Source organism: Neofelis nebulosa, chromosome X (genome assembly GCF_028018385.1).
Source record: "Neofelis nebulosa isolate mNeoNeb1 chromosome X, mNeoNeb1.pri, whole genome shotgun sequence".
NCBI lineage: Eukaryota > Metazoa > Chordata > Mammalia > Carnivora > Felidae > Neofelis > Neofelis nebulosa.
In genome coordinates this window covers 73159427-73176954 of record NC_080800.1, presented here as the reverse complement: position 1 = coordinate 73176954, position 17528 = coordinate 73159427, and the positions used below count along the sequence as shown (strand labels likewise).

At 37.2% G+C, this 17528-nt stretch overlaps 1 protein-coding gene across 1 annotated transcript in view; it reads right to left on the bottom strand.

Annotated features, from left to right (window-relative positions):
• The window catches only part of DACH2 (dachshund family transcription factor 2), a 748066-nt gene that overhangs the window by 218272 nt on the left and 512266 nt on the right, over positions 1-17528 (bottom strand). Inside the window, exon 4 of the mRNA XM_058712506.1 lies at positions 14905-15036. Coding sequence (XP_058568489.1) covers positions 14905-15036 — 132 coding nt within the window. The remainder of the gene's footprint in view (positions 1-14904; positions 15037-17528) is intronic.

Here is a 17528-nt window from a genome sequence, read left to right as displayed (position 1 = left end):
GCCTGAAACAAGTTTTGAGAAGGGTCTTTAAAACTACAATGGGTTCTGGGAGCACCTGGCTTCCTCAGTTGGGAAAGCATGTGACTCTTAATCTTGGGATTGTGAGTTTGAGCCCCATGTAGGGTGTAGAGATTACTTTTAAAAAATGGGTTATTCTGGCTTACATTCTTTTTAAAAAAGTGTATTTATTTTTGAGAGAGAAAGAGAGAGTGCAAATGGGGGCAGAGAGAGAGAGAGAGAGAGGAAGAGAGAGAGGAAGAGAGAGAGACAGAGAGAGAGACAGAGAGAGAGAGAATCCCAAGCATGCTCCACGCTCACCTCCACACAGGGCTTCATCACAAGACCAAGAGATCACTACCGCAAGATCATGACCTGAGATGATATCAAGAGTCAGATAGGCATGAAAGTAAGACAGGTAGAATGCTTAAAGTTTACAATTCTATGAGAAAAGCCAAAAACAGTTCCTTGAATCAGGATCAAATAAAAAAAGCATGCTTCATTTGATTCTCTAGAAACATTTTGCTCCTATATAATGAGGTGTTTGGATAACATAAAGAATGAAGGTAACTGGGGATTTTCTAATTAAACTTTGCAGGTTAATCAACCATATATACTTTGATTCTTTCCATAATAAGTTATATTTTCTAAAAGGTAAAATATTCAACATCTGCTCAGAAGCTAAATCAACATACAAATCGGAACAAGCAGGGAGTCAGAGGATAAAGATTTACATGGTTATCACTGTGAATTCTCCAGAGGAAGTCACTGTGCACAGTTCTTCCTGAAATAAGCAATGTAGTTGAAAAATACTCCACATTTCTATTTCCATTTATTTCTAAATAAGCAACCCTCAAAGTCTTTGTTATAGTAAAAGAATAAAAATACCTGCTGCTGTATAACTATATTTCTGATTTGACAGCTATAATTATAATAATTCAGGCATATATTTCCCACAAACTCCCCACAGCCATAACCTTTAGCGATTCATTATAAAGCTCCAGGAGCAATAGTACACAGACTAATTTCCTAAAACAATAAAATACAGAATTTCTCATTTGGAGCTAAATGAAACATGAACAGATTGTTATTCATAGTGAAATCTTGATGCAAAGTCATGGTGCAGCCATTATAGAAGCTATTAAACAAAATCTTGAATCAAAGAAACTATAGGTCTATTTTTAAAAGAGAAAATGTTTTTGCCTAAGAATTTTCTAAAGTCTATGCTTGTTTTTCCTTTTTAAGTCTCATGTTATTCCAAAAATACCAATTTAAAAATTTTTTTTCCAACGTTTTTAATTTATTTTTGGGACAGAGAGAGACAGACAGAGCATGAACGGGGTAGGGGCAGAGAGAGGGAGACACAGAATCGGAAACAGGCTCCAGGCTCCGAGCCATCAGCCCAGAGCCCGACGCGGGGCTCGAACTCACGGACCGCGAGATCGTGACCTGGCTGAAGTCGGACGCTTAACCGACTGCGCCACCCAGGCGCCCCCAAAAATACCAATTTTAACCAAACAGAAGGTGATTTAAGAATTAACAGAAGGAAAATTCCTATTAACTCACATTCAAACATATCAACTAAATGCAGGCTTCCTGCCCTGCTTATTTCAAGATATGTCAATAAGCTTGGAAATTACATTTTGTTATGGAATATGTGCTTTATGACTATCCTAGTTGTGTTTTGAAGAGTATAATCTGCAATGGCTGATTTCATACCCTCTAGGAAAATGTTACGTCTCTGCACATTTTCCTGTTGAGTGTAAATATGAAGAAAATGATATTTCATTCCACATTTTGACAAAACCTACCACAAACAAAAGACAAGATATCCACAAATAAATGGCAAGAGTCAAGCAGGCAATGTAGGGACTGGAATAAGAAGTTATGAGGAATGTGCAGAGAAAATAAATTACGATTTGTTTTAAATGATGAGACAGATAAACATTAACACCTACACAAAAATTTAATTGAACATTATATGTTTTTACAGCTGCCTTAATTTTATCTCTGAGGACGTAGCAACTGATAACAATGATGAAACTGAATAAAAGCTTGTCACAATGTGGCATTTAAAACAGAGCATGCTCTTTTTGAAATTAAAAAAAACTTCATTTTTTTAGTTTTCTGGTTATATAGATCACTGTTAAAATGGTTTATAAGTGTCAAAAATCTTTTTCCAAGTTAAAATGTTCACATGACCACAGATAAGTGGGAAGAAGAGAGAGTATTCATGTCTATTTAAAAACTTACCTTATAAGAACAAATCCTGCCCAGTAGGGAAAAATAAGAGCATTTAGTCAGATTGATTTGAGAGCTGAGATCTAAGTCCTTGAGCTTATACTTTAAAAATTATAGAAATTTCTAAATCATTTTTGCAATATTTGCAAGTCTAGCATATTTTAAGGCATCATTAATTGGACCCAATTTCAGAACTACAAAAATTTCTTTTCTGCATCACACTTAATTTAGAAGAAAAAAATACTGTCAAGAAAGAAAACCCGTAAGAGATATTGTCAAAATAGTACTGCCCACAGTAGATCGTGAGGTCAGGTCACGTTCTGAACAGAGGTCTGGGATTTACCTTGTAAATAGAACTTTGGGCAGGCCAAATTAAGGACAGTCTCATTTATCAGCTACATCTCCATATCTAGGCTTATTGATTGAGACTCAATGTTAATGAAAGAAATTCCATTACATTCTTTATACTATACTGGAAAATCATTTCAAACATTGGAGCATAACTTTATAACAGAAAGATCAGTGTCAACTCTTTCATTATCTAGCTGTGTCACCAAAACTAAGCCCATTTCTCCTCCAAGCATCATCTGTAGAATGATGAGGTGGCACTTAATTAGTTAAAATCACTTAGTACTCTAAAATTTAATTTTAAAAATACTAATCAGTAAGACTGTAACAGGTGTTTTATAGCTAATCTAAGAATGCAATTAATCAAAACTTCCCAGTTATTAAACATAATATTTCCTCAAGCCAAATCCACAACTCTTATCCTACTCCTAGAGAAAGGATGAGGGATCTGAGAACCACAATTTGAAAATGAATGTCCTGGAGAATTCACTGTATAATCTCCTTACATCATTCAAGGCCATCCATTTTCCCATTTCTCACATCCTTCAAAGACCAGTTAAAATGTCTCATCCTACACTTTAATTTCTTTCTGATTCTCTTATTCATAAGAAATTTCCTCTTGGGGCGCCTGGGTGGCGCAGTCGGTTAAGCGTCCGACTTCAGCCAGGTCACGATCTCGCGGTCCGTGAGTTCGAGCCCCGCGTCAGGCTCTGGGCTGATGGCTCAGAGCCTGGAGCCTGTTTCCGCTTCTGTGTCTCCCTCTGTCTCTGCCCCTCCCCCGTTCATGCTCTGTCTCTCTCTGTCCCAAAAATAAATTAAAAACGTTGAAAAAAAAATTTAAAAAGAAATTTCCTCTTTCTCTATATTCTCACAGTACTTTGTTTCTTTCATTGTTTTCAATCCATTCCATTTCAGAGTATAGTCATTTATATATTGATTCATTTTTATATTTCTTCTCCTAGATCATAAGCTTTTGAAAGCCAGTTATTCTTTTACTTTTCTTCCCATAGTATTGCCTTTTTAATTATTGGAATGTTATACATTGTGGATGAAAACTAATTTAGTAAATAATCATTCAAGAATTACTCTAATCCCTAATGGAGTGGTTTATTAATGATCATTATCCATACTGTTCATTGCACTCAAATACTGGACCTTTAGTAAATGTCTATCATTTGTTAGTCACTTCAACTATACCACTGGAATTCTGTGTAACCAAAGCTGAAAATAACCAACTTAGATCATAACTGAACGTTCAGAATCTAGGTCACCACACAAATAATATGAAAGATGCAATATGTTTTCCTGTATCTTCACAACCCACTTGATTGAATATTATTACTTCACTGACTGATTTTTCTTGACTTGGATCTAGTACTTACCTTGTAAATAGAGCCTTAGTGATCCTCCAATACCTAGCTTACCTTTGGTTTGAATGTCTGATTTCCCATTTCTACTTGAACCACAAACATTCAGAAATACCATGCCCATAAATAGTAACAAGACCCTAAATGCTGTTAACTGATAGCTCCCTTGTCAATATCTACCTGTTTCTTTCCCTTTCTGGAAGGCACTAAAGTAAATCAAAAGGTTATAACCATGGAAATCAAAACAAGAGAAGTCACGCTCAGTGTGTGATCTCAAACAATTAAAGAGCATAACCAATTTAAGTCCTGAGGTAGGATACCCAAAAAGTATCAAGGACATACTACTCCTTGGATTATCAAACAAATTTCAGATCTAAAATTCTTGATATAAATTTCCATTTGCAAATGATCACTTGTAAAACTGTAGATTATTATTTTTTAGTGAGTAGAGATGTCATTTATGCAGACTCTTCCCACGTTTATTGAAGTATAATTGACAAAAAATATATAAGATATATGCTTGATAATTTGATATACATATACATTGTGAAATAATCCCATAATCAAGTGAATTAACCTATCACCTAACATAGTTAGCATTTTCTTTTTTTTTTACTTTTTTTTGTAGTGAGAATACATAAGATCTTAGCAAATTTCAAGTCTATAATACAGTATTGTTAACTATACTCACATTGTTGTACATTAGATCTCCAAAACATATTAATCTTGAATAACTGAAATATTGTATATCTTGATTGATAGCTCTTCATTTTCCCACCCTCCAACTCCTGGTAACTGCTATTCTCTGCTTCCATGAGTTTGACTATTTTAGAATCCACATGTGAGTGAGATCATGTAGTATTTGACTTTCTGCATTTAGCTTTTTTCAGTTAGTTTAACATCCTCCAGGTTCATCTATGTTGTTGGAAATAGAAGGATTTGTATTTTTTACAGCTGAATAATATTCCAGTATATATCACACTTTTATTGATCTATTCATCTTTAGAAAGGTATTTAAATTGCTTCCATATCTTGGTTATTGTGAACAGTAATGCAATGAACACAGAAATGTAGATATTATCTTGAGGTCCTGATTTCATTTCCTTTGGATATATACCCAGAAGTGAGATTGCTAGATCATAAGGTAGCTCTATTTTTAATTTTTTGAAGAACCACTATATTCTTTCCCATAATGGTCGTACCAATTTTCCTTATCAACAGTGTGCAAGAATTCCCTCTCTCCAAAACCTTGTCAATATTTGTCATCTTTTTGTCTTTCTGATAATAGCAATTCTAACAGGTATGAGATGGTATCTTGTGGTTTTGACTTGCATTTCTGTGATTATTAGTGAAGTAGGGCACCATATCAAATAACTGTTGGTGATTGCATGTCTTCATTTGAGAAATGACTATCCAGGTAAATTGTCCATTTTTACCAGAATTATTTGGGGTTTCTTTGGGCTATAGAATTGTTTGATTTTCTTATATATTTTGAATTTTAACCCCTCATTAAATATATAGTTTACAAATATTTTCTCCCACTCCATAGGTTGCCTTTTCACTCCGTTGATTGTTCGCTGTATAGAAGCTTTTTAGTTTTAGAAAATCACATTTGTCTATTTTTACTTTTTTTGCTGGTGCTTTTGGTGTCATAACGAAAAAAATTATTGCCCAGATCAATGTTAAGAAGGTTTTTTCTTATATTTTCTTTTTTCAAGTCTTACATTTTAGTTTTCATCTATTTTGAAATTATTCTTAATGTAATATTGGATTTTGTTTGCTAGTATTTTATGAGAATATTTGCATAGACATTCATCAGGGATATTGGCCTATAGTTCTCTTTTTCAGCAGTCTTTATCTGGTTTTGTTATCAGGGTAATGCTGGCTTCAGAGCATGAATTTGGAAGTTTCCTTCTTTTGCTATTTATTTTTTTGAATTTTGAGAAGAATAGGTATTAATTCTTTAAATGTTTGGTAGAAGTCACCTTTGAAGCCATCTGGCCGTGGACTTTATTTTTTGGGTGATTTTTGATTACTGATTAAATTTCTTTGCTGGTTATTAGTCTGTTTAAGTTCTCTATTTCTTCCTATTTCAGTCTTCATAGTTTATATTTTTCTAGGAATTTATCCATTTCCTATATGTCTGTATTGCTATAAACCTCCTTCTTAGGACAACTCTTGCTGCATCCCAAAAGTTTTGGACCTCTTTGTTTGCATTTTCATTTGTTTACATGTACTTTTTAAATTTCTTCTTTTATTTCCTGGTTGACACATTCATTGTTTAATAGCATGGTGTGTAGCCTCCATGTTTGTGTGATCTTTTAATTTTTTTCTTGCAGTTGACATCAAGTTACATAGAATTGTGGTAAAAAATATGCATGATATAATCTATATTTTTACTTGTTGAGGCCTCATTTGTGACCTAGTATGTGATCTAATATGGAGAAGTCCTATGTGCACTTCAAAAGAATATGTATTATGCTACTTTAAAATGAAATGTTCTGAATATATCTGTTAAGTCCATGTAGTCCAGTGTGTTCTTCAAAGCCATTATTTCCTTGTTGATTTTCTGTTTAGATGGTCTGTCCATTGAAGTAAATGGAAAGTTAAAGTACCCTACGATAACTGTATTATTATCAATCGTTCTCTTTATATTTGTTATTGTTTTATACATTTGTCTGTTCCTATGTTGGTTGCAAAATATTTACAATTGTTAGATCTTCTTGTTGGATAGTCCCTCTAATTATGATACGCCCTTCTTCATCTCTTGTTGTAGTCTTTGGCTTAAAGTCTAGTTTGTCTGGGGGCACCTGTATGGCTGAGTTGGTCAAGCATCTGACTCTTGTCTTAGGCTCAGGTCATGATCTCACGGTTCCTAGGATCCAGCCCCACCTCTTTGCTGACAGCATGCAGTCTGCTTGGGATTGTATCTTTCTCTCTACCCTTCCCCCACTCATTCGCTGTCTCTGTCTCTGTCTCTGCCTCTCTCTCTCTCTCTCAAAATAAGTAAATAAACTTCTTTAAAAAATAAAGTCTAGGGTGCCTGGGTGGCTCTGTCAGTTAAGCATCTGACTTCAGCTCATGTCATGATCTCACAGTTCATGAGTTTGAGTCCCATATCGGGTGACCATGAGCCCCACTTCAGGTGAGACCCGCTTCTCTCTCTCTCTCTCTCTCTCTCTCTCTCTCTCTCTCTCTCTCTCTCTGTCCCTCACTCACTTGTCCCCCCACCACCTTCAAAAAATGAAGTCTACTTTGTCTGATAGAAATATTTCTACTCTGGCTTTCTTTTGATGTCCATTTTCATGGTATATGTTTCTTCTTCCCCTCACTTTCAATCTGCAGGTGTTTTTAGGTCTAAAATTAGTCTCTTGTGGGCAGTATGTAGCTGCATCTTGTTTTTTTTTTTTTGACCTATTCCAATTCACTGTGTCTTTTTATTGGAACAGTAATTCCATTTACATTCAAAGTAATTATTGATAGATGCTTTTAGTGCCATTTTAGTACTTGTTTTGTCATTATTTCTGGAGATTTCCTCTGTTCTTTTGTTATTTTTTTTCCACTTTTGGTTTCTCCTTTCCAATCAGAGTCCCCTTTAATATTTCTGTAGGACTTATTTAGTCGTCACAAATTCCTTTAGTTTTTGTGTGTCTGGGAAACCCTTTATCTCTCCTTCTGTTCTGAATAATAACCTTGTTGTATAGATCATTCTTGGCTGAAGATTTTTTCTTATTTATCACTTTAATATATTATGTCACTCCTGTCTTGCTTGCCAAGTTTCTGTTGAGAAATCTCCAGCTAGACTTATGTGCCTTACCTTGTAAGTTAATGACTTCTTTTGTCTTGTTGCTTTTAAGACTTTTTCTTTATCACTATATTTTGCAAATTTAATTACAATATGCCATGCTGTGGGTCTACTTTTGTTGATTTTGGATCCTCCTGGATTTGGATCTGTTTCCTTCTCCAGATTAGGGACGTTTCAGCTTTTATTTCCTCACATAAATTTTCTGGCCCTTTGTCTCTCTCTTCTTCCTCTGGAACTCCTATAACATAAATGCTATTACATTTGATAGAATCACTGAGTTCCCTAAGTCTATTCTTGTCTTCCATGATTTTTCTTTCTTTTGTCCAGCTTCATCATTTTCCATTATTTTATCTTCTATAACAATTATTCATACCACCACATCTTCCAGCCTTGTGTCTTTGCATCAAGCCTGTTTTCAAACTGTTATTTCATTTTCATTCCTAAATTATTCTTTTTTAACAGTTTTATCACTGTGGTATGGGATTCCCTTGAGTCTCCATTCTTTTCTCAAGCCCAGTGAGTATCTTTATGATTTTTGCTTTAAATTCTTCATCAAGTATGTTACTTATATCTGTTTTGCTCAGATCTCTGATTGTGACCTTATCTTCTTCTTTCATTTGGGATGAATTCCTCCATCTTGGAATTTTGTTTAAGTCTCTGTCTTCTTCTCTGTCTCAGAAAAGCCCATTATGTTTCCTTTTCCTGAGAGTAATGGTTTTGTGAAGAAGAGGACATATAATTTCTAGGGCCTGGCACTTTAAGGAGTATTTCTGGTATGTGTTGTATTCCCCCTGCTGTTATGTTTGGCTGCTCCATCCTTCAAGTCAATTGTTTGTAGAGACTCTCTTTGACTGCAGTGGGAAATATTTGGTCCTGGACCAGAATGTGGAGAGTTTTAATTAGGTGTGCTCTGATATGCTTGTGAAATGAATCCTGAACTACTTACACTAGAACTGAAGTCCTGAAGAACATCTGGTCAGGAGGCACAGTTTAGGCAGGGTTTTCTGCTAGTCTTCTGGTGAAGAGGCCCCCTGAGGGAGTCTTGACTGATAGAGGAATTCTGTCCAGAGGAAAGGATTGTGGTACTTGATCTAAGCAAGTTAGGCAGCCACTGAGGGCACTGCATTGGTTCAAGTCTGTGGCTCTGTCTATATGTTGAGGGCCAAGGGAGGGAAATGAAGCTAACCACTTTCTTTGTTCCCAGAGAGACTTTAGAATGTTGTCTTTCAGGGATGCACTTCAACGGAAGGAATAGTCTCCCCCTTATGTTTCCCAGGCCTACTTCATATCACCGTGTCCATGCCATCTGCTCACAGATTGTTTGACTGCTTTCTGTCCAGGAATAAGGCAGTGTCCTCAGGGCTGTATCCAAGCAAAGTCCACTGATTTTTTTAAACTTATTTATTTATTTTTAGAGAAAGAGAGATCATAATTGGTGGAGGGGCAGAGAGTGAGGAGGAGAGAGAATCCCGAGCAGGCCACACTGTCAGTGCAGAGCCTAACATGGGACTCAGTCCCACGAACCATGAGATCATGACCTGTGTCAAAATCAACAGTTGGACGCTTAACCAACTGAGCCACTCAGGCTCACTAACATTTAAAACTCCATTCTTTAAGCCCTGATGGTTTCAAGAACTCATGAAAATCAATTCTTCTCTTTTTCTCAGCTAATGGCTTTGGGGAAATATTCTCCTTGTGCATTCCCCTGTATGCTCTGTTATATCTCACCTTTATTTGTGACTACAGCTCCTGCCCCTTCTCAGCACTTGTAACCTGTTTCTCCCAGAAACCATGTCTCTGTACTTCCTACCTTCTTTGAAGTGATTTCTTCTCTCCCTGTAGATATGGAGTTTGTTCCGTCAGTCTTCAGGTTGATTTCTGGGATATTTAGAATTATTTGATTGTTGTCTTGTTGTGCTCATGGGACTAGAAGAACCAAGATTCCTCCTACTCCTTTGCCACTTCCCCTTTCCCTCCTCTTATAATCATTACTTTAAATTCTCTATCAGACATATTATTTACCTCCATTTCACTTAGATCTCTTGCTGTGGTTTTGTCCTATTCTTCCATCTGAGAAATATTCCTCTACATCATTTTGTCTAACTCTCTGTATCTGTTTCTCTGTGTTAGGAAGGTCAACTACATCTCCTGCTCTTGAATATCGTGGGTGGGGTGCACAATTTTAACAAGGTGGATCTGGTACTTTGCCAGAGGGGATTTGTCTCTGCTGAGGATATCAGAGGCATCCTGGTCTGCTCTACAAAGCACACAACTATTTTTGTGTGCAGATCTTCTTCCACAGGGAACTCACACTGCCGTATAGGCTATTCAGGTAAGGAACATGGTGTCTACAAATTTTGAGCACTCATCTTCTTCCATAAAGGATGAACAGCTGATGCCAAACCCAGGGTTGTTAATGTGATATATCACATTGATTGTTGTGTTAATATTGAACCACACTTGCAAACCTAGAATACATCCCACTTGGCTGGATCTTTTTTTTTTTTTAATCCTTTCAGCCACTTGGTGCTTTTTAATTAGTGAGCTTAACCCATTTACATTTAATTAATTATTTATAGGTAATGACTTACTCTTTCCATTTTGTTAATAGTTTTGTTGTTATTGTTTTATACTTGTTTTATCCTTCTCTTCCTCTCTTGCCACCTTTCTTTGATATTTGTTGGGTTGTTTTATGAATGATTTTCTTTGATCCTTTTGTCTTTATCTTTTGTGTATCTATCATAGCTTTTTACTTTCTGTTTAACGTAAGTGTGTATAAAATATGTACTTTCAATTTTTATTTTAAGTTAATAGCAATTTAATTTTTATTACATAAAAAACTCTCCACTTTTACTTTCCCACACACTTTCTGTAGTCAGAGTTTGCTTCTTTTTATATCATGTATTCATTAACAAATTTTTATCGTTTAATTTTTATTAGGTTTAAAAATTATTTATGCACCATTACAGTAGTACATTAATCTTCATTTATATATTTAGCTTTACCAGTGATATTTATGCATTTCTACAATTTAAAATTGATGTTCAGTGTGTTTTAATTTTAATTTTAGGAACTCCCTTAAGCATGTGTTTAAGGCAATTCTAATGTTGATGATGAAATCCTTCAGTTTTTGTTTATTTGGGAAACACTATTACTTCTATATTTTTTGTTTTTATTTATTTTTAAATATTTATTTATTTATCTGGAGAGAGAGAGAGAGAGAGTGAGTGACAGTCTGAGAGAGAGAGACACCCAAGCAAGCTCCACACCGTCAGTGCAGAGTCATATGGGGAGCTCGAACTCACAAACTGTGAGATCATGACATGAGTTGAAATAAGTAGTTGGATACTTCTTTATTTTTTAAAATACAATGTTTCCAGTTACAGTATTTTTGGCATGAAATTTGTTTTTAGTACTTTACATATATCATCCTATTCTGTTCTGTCCTGCAAAGTTTCTGCTGAGAAATTCACTTATATTTTATGATTTCTTCATATATAACAAATTGTTTTTCCCTTGTTACTTTCAAAATTCTTGCCCACTCCTTGACCTCTGATAATCTGATTATAACGTGTCTCATTGTAGTCTTCATTGGATCGATAATATTTAAGGATTTTTTAAGTTTATTTTTGAAAAAGAGAGAGAGGAAGAGGGAGGGAGGGAGAGGGAGAAAGAGAAAGAGAGAGAACATGAGCAGAGGAGGCTCAGAAAGAGGGAGACAGAATTCTCAGCAGGCTCTGCACTGCCAGAGCAGAGCCTGAAATGAGGCTTGAACTCACAAACTGTGAAATCATGACTTGAGCCAAAATCAAGAGTTGGATGCTTAACTGACTGAGTCACCCAGTAGCCCGAGGATTTTTGAGCTTCATTAACCTAGATGTTAATTTCTTTCGCTAGATTTATTTTTTTTTTATTCATTATTTCTTTAAATAAACTTTTCCCCTCATTCTTTCTCTTTTCTCCCTCTGGGACTCAAATGATGCATTTATCAGTGCAAGAAAAACAATAAATCCTGACATTCTATAAATCCTGTAGGTTTTCTTTCCTATGTTTCCTTTTTTCCTGTTTCTTCTCTGACTGGAAAATTTCAAACGACCTATCTTCAAGTTCACAGTTCCTTCCTTCTGATTGATCATGCCCGATATTGAATCTTTCAATTCCAGATTGGAATCTGCTAGATTCTGTTATTGATTTCTATCTCTTTGTTGAACTCTTCATTTTGTTCATGTATTGTTTTACTGATTTCCTTGAGTTGCTTAATTGTGTCTTATAATTCATTCAGCTTTCATAAAACAATTATTATGTAATTATTATTTGGATTTGTCAAATTTGTCAAGTAAGTCATAGATCTCCATGTCTTTGGGGTCAGTGAAAAACTATTTTGTTCCTTTGGTGGTGATAGTTATCGATGTTTCATGTTCTATATGAGTTTGCATTTCTGTCTGCACATTTGAGGCAATAGGCAGCTCTTTCAGACCTTATGGACTCACTTCAGTGGGAAAAGACCTTCACATGCAGGTGGCTACAAAGACATTGGCTGGCTGTGGTGTGGCAGCTTTGGCATTAGGAGAGTGCAATGGCAGCTCCAGATCTAGGAATGAGGAGGGCAGGGAAGTATTGATTTTGTGAAATTCCATCAGGTGAGGTTACCTTTTGAAGTGAATGTGAGGTTGTTTGTCAGACAAATCTGTGGGTGTCTGTGGTGACAAAGAGAGCTGCTGTAGTCCTCAGTGGCAAACACTGCTGAAGTCCTCCTGCTCTCCCTTCCCCCTATATGGGTAAGTTATGACCATGGGGATCCCTCTTGATAACAGAATCTAGTGTTCAGGTATGCACATGGCAGCAGTGCTCATTTATAGACTTAGAAATTCTCAGGGACTTCTTCATTTAAATATCTATCATCATCACCATCATCATCATCATCACCATTACCATCATTATCATTATCATTATTTTTTATATCTACTTACCTTCATTACGTCAAGATACAGATAGATTTCAATCTCTGCATGGTCAAACACAGTGACTACTCTAATTCCATTTCTATAGCTCCAAGTATAACATTATACATAAATGGGAACCTAATACTTTGTTTTATCACAATGACAGATATTTGGAGGTAGGCCACATTATATTTAGTCAGGAAAATTAACTACTTATCAATTCAGAAATTAGGTTACCAGTATATTTCTCAAAATATTTTTGTTATCTTGTTAAAAAAGGAACAACATAAAATTTTTGTCCAAAATATTTTTCATAAACTGGTATACCTAAGAAAAGCATGGAAGAAATTACTGCTTGAACTCCCAGTTATTTTTATTGGTACAAAAATCTTTATATAGAAGATATTTCCTGTCAAATGTTGGTCACTTCTAAGACACTGTAAGATTTGAAAGCTAGTATGAGGTAAGAGGTGTTAGGATTAGTAAACTGATTTTCAGTTTATCAGTGTCTCCTCATCATAAAAACAACTTTTATCTGAAAAAAATTGATAAAATAAAATATCTGCTACAAAACAGCATTAAAGATGAGGAATAATGTGAATAAAGCAGACTTTGGACTTAACCAGACAGGAGACTGAAACATAACTCTGCTAGTTTCTATCTTCCTGAGTATGAGTAAAGCTGAAACATACTGTGCCTGTGTTTCCTGATCTGCATATGGGAGTATTGAAAATGCTTTTCCTTCTGGAAATTTGGTAAGAATTAAGTAACACAAAAGATAGATGAATAAATTCTGCACAACACTGAGATTATAGTTAACTATACTGTATTATACACTTGAAAGTTGCTAAGATACTAGATCTTACCGTTTCTCACCACACACAAAAAAAATAATGTGACGTGATGGAGGTGTTAGTTAACACTATCATGTTAATTATATTGCAATATATAAGTATAAGAAACCAACACATTGTGCACTTTAAGCGTACACAATGTTATATTCTAATTATATATAAATAAAAAATGTTTGGAACTAAAGAAGAAACGTGGGAGATACTTAGTACCTAATAACTGGTAACTTCTTAGTGTTGTTATTGTTCTTTGTTTAGTTTTAATTTTAGTATTATCTATGTGTTGCTTCCAGCTAAAACAAATTCAGTAAAAGAATGCATTTTTTTCCATTGATTCCTGAATGTGAGAACTGGTTGAAGAACAACTCCCACTCTATAGTTCGCCATGATCATTTCAATTTTAGATGAGTAGAGCTATACTATATTAAAGTCAAGGTAGTTTATCCTACTGATCTGAGTCAATTATTTCCCTCTTTAATTAACATTTTTCCCCTCCAAGATAAGACTCAACCATGCTTACACTTTTAGGAGCTTAAAAGAACAGAGATAATACTGCTACCAATATGTCTATCACATTACATTGAATTTAGCTGCAGAGTTAGATTGGAAACCTATGGCTCCTGAGACCATTTTTGGTTGTCCTTTCTCATTTTCCACTAAAATTAAAACTTTTTCATTTATTTATGCATCCGTTAATGCATGTTGATAGTTAAAATCCAAGTTACTTCCAAAAGAGATCTGAGGGGTGGTCTTATGATCAAAACCAAAGTACAATTATCACATGGTAAAGGAGGAAAAACAAATAGCAAGAATAGAGGGTATATTCCACTCCACAGGCCTCTTTCTGTTCTATTCCTTCCTTTTTTCTTTGTTTTCTACTTGTTCTACCTCTTTTCCTTAGCCCCTTCCAATGACTTAAGTATGCCAGCACCTTTACTTATCTAAGGAGGTGGCACTCCACCTAAAGTGACTGCAGCTGAGCCAAGGTGGATTCTCAGACATGCCTGTAAGTGGCAGATTGTTTAGAGAAAGCTGAAGTAAGAAGCATAGGCTGAAACTGAAGGGAACATCCTTTCACAGGCAGAAGGTAAAATATCACTATAAAAATTAGTAATTAATTCCACTACCAAAAAAATGAAGATAACTGAATGTTTCCTGGAATGTAATTATAACCTGTAATGGTTTTCTAGTTTCACTGTACTAATTAGAGGGAGGACTAAGCATCCTTCTGCAGTAACTGCTTTTAATCAACATATACAAGTGATTCTCTCTTCTCTCCCTCATCCCTCCTCTCTCCAATCTCAGAATATTTTAGTAAGACTCACCTGCTTTGTAATCCTGAAGACACTCACCTGTATTAGAATTAAGATCATCAGGCTCTGATTCAGCCCCTTTTTGGTTTCCATTTCCCTGAAGAGTGTTCATTGCCATAAGCTTCATCTTCTGCAGTTTCATTGCCTCAGCCATTGCTGCAGCTGTTATACCTAAAATCAGAACCATTCTTTTTATAATGGGGACCATTTCTTAATGTAACTGAAAGCTGTATACATTTGTTTAACAGGTCTGTTCTGCATAGCACAAGCCAAAGAAAAACCCATGTCTAATTTATGAATAATATCCTTTAGCAAAGTAATTTTCAACTCCTGTTATTACTACATCTTACAATGGATAGTTTAAAACTAAAAAAAAATCATTAAATGTATATTAAATTCCATCTAAAATAATATTGTCAGAAGAAAATCTGTGAAATACTTGATGAAAATACTTTCCAGTGAGTATTACTGTAGGGACTTCTGCTAAAGGATGAACTGATGTGGCTGTGAGAATTATCTTAGAAGTGAGGGGGAAAGATGGGGGAGGATTATTTCAGATTCTCTTTCTACCTTTTACCTTCCTTATGCTTTTACATTGAGAGACCAAATAAATGAAAACATGGCATGAAACCTCTGAATGTATACCACCCCCTGTAGTATAATTACTTTCTTTTGTATTGATATGAAGCAATTATTTTTTTTTTAATTTTTTTTCAACATTTTTTATTTTATTTTTGGGACAGAGAGAGACAGAGCATGAACGGGGGAGGGGCAGAGAGAGAGGGAGACACAGAATCGGAAACAGGCTCCAGGCTCCGAGCCATCAGCCCAGAGCCCGACGCGGGGCTCGAACTCACGGACCGCGAGATCGTGACCTGGCTGAAGTCGGACGCTCAACCGACTGCGCCACCCAGGCGCCCCGAAGCAATTATTTTTAAAACTCTGTATAATGGGGAGTTCCGGAAGATGGCGGCGTAGGAGGACGCTGGGCTCACCGCGCGTCCTGCTGATCACTTAGATTCCACCTACACCTGCCTAAAGAACCCAGAAAACCGCCAGAGGATTAGCAGAACGGAGTCTCCGGAGCCAAGCGCAGACGAGAGGCCCACGGAAGAGGGTAGGAAGGGCGGCGAGGCGGTGCGCACTCCACGGACTGGCGGGAGCGAGCCGGGGCGGAGGGGCGGCTCGCCGGCCAAGCAGAGCCCCCGAGTCGGGCTGGCAAAAGCGGAGGGGCCGGACGGACTGTGTTCCGACAGCAAGCGCGACTTAGCGTCTGGGAGGTCAGAAGTTAACAGCTCTGCTCAGAAAGCGGGAAGGCTGGAGGACAAAGGGAGGGAGAGCTGCTGAGCCCCCGGACGGCAGAGCTCAGCTTGGCGGGGAACAAAGGCGCTCGCCAGCGCCATCTCCCCCGCCCATCCCCCAGCCAAAATCCCAAAGAGAACCAGTTCCTGCCAGGGAACTTGCTCGCTCCGCGCAAACACCCAACTCTGTGCTTCTGCGGAGCCAAACCTCCGGCAGCGGATCTGACTCCCTCCCGCTGCCACAGGGCCCCTCCTGAAGTGGATCACCTAAGGAGAAGCGAGCTAAGCCCGCCCCTCCCGCCCCCGTGCACCTTGCCTACCCACCCCAGCTAATACGCCAGATCCCCAGCACCACAAGCCTGGCAGTGTGCAAGTAGACCAGACGGGCCACACCACCCCACAGTGAATCCCGCCCCTAGGAGAGGGGAAGAGAAGGCACACACCAGTCTGACTGTGGCCCCAGCGGTGGGCTGGGGGCAGACATCAGGTCGGACTGCGGCCCCGCCCACCAACTCCAGTTATACACCACAGCACAGGGGAAGTGCCCTGCGGGTCCTCACCACTCCAGGGACTGTCCAAAATGACCAAACGGAAGAATTCCCCTCAGAAGAATCTCCAGGAAATAACAACAGCTAATGAACTGATCAAAAAGGATTTAAATAATATAACAGAAAGTGAATTTAGAATAATAGTCATAAAATTAATCGCTGGGCTTGAAAACAGTATACAGGACAGCAGAGAATCTCTTGCTACAGAGATCAAGGGACTAAGGAACAGTCACGAGGAGCTGAAAAACGCTTTAAACGAAATGCAAAACAAAATGGAAACCACCATGGCTCGGATTGAAGAGGCAGAGGAGAGAATAGGTGAACTAGAAGATAAAGTTATGGAGAAAGAGGAAGCTGAAAGAAAGAGAGATAAAAAAATCCAGGAGTATGAGGGGAAAATTAGAGAACTAAGTGATACACTAAAAAGAAATAATATACGCATAATTGGTATCCCAGAGGAGGAAGAGAGAGGGAAAGGTGCTGAAGGGGTACTTGAAGAAATTATAGCTGAGAACTTCCCTGAACTGGGGAAGGAAAAAGGCATTGAAATCCAAGAGGCACAGAGAACTCCCTTCAGACGTAACTTGAATCGATCTTCTGCACGACATATCATAGTGAAACTGGCAAAATACAAGGATAAAGAGAAAATTCTGAAAGCAGCAAGGGATAAACGTGCCCTCACATATAAAGGGAGACCTATAAGACTCGTGACTGATCTCTCCTTTGAAACTTGGCAGGCCAGAAAGGCTTGGCACGATATCTTCAGTTTGCTAAACAGAAAAAATATGCAGCCGAGAATCCTTTATCCAGCAAG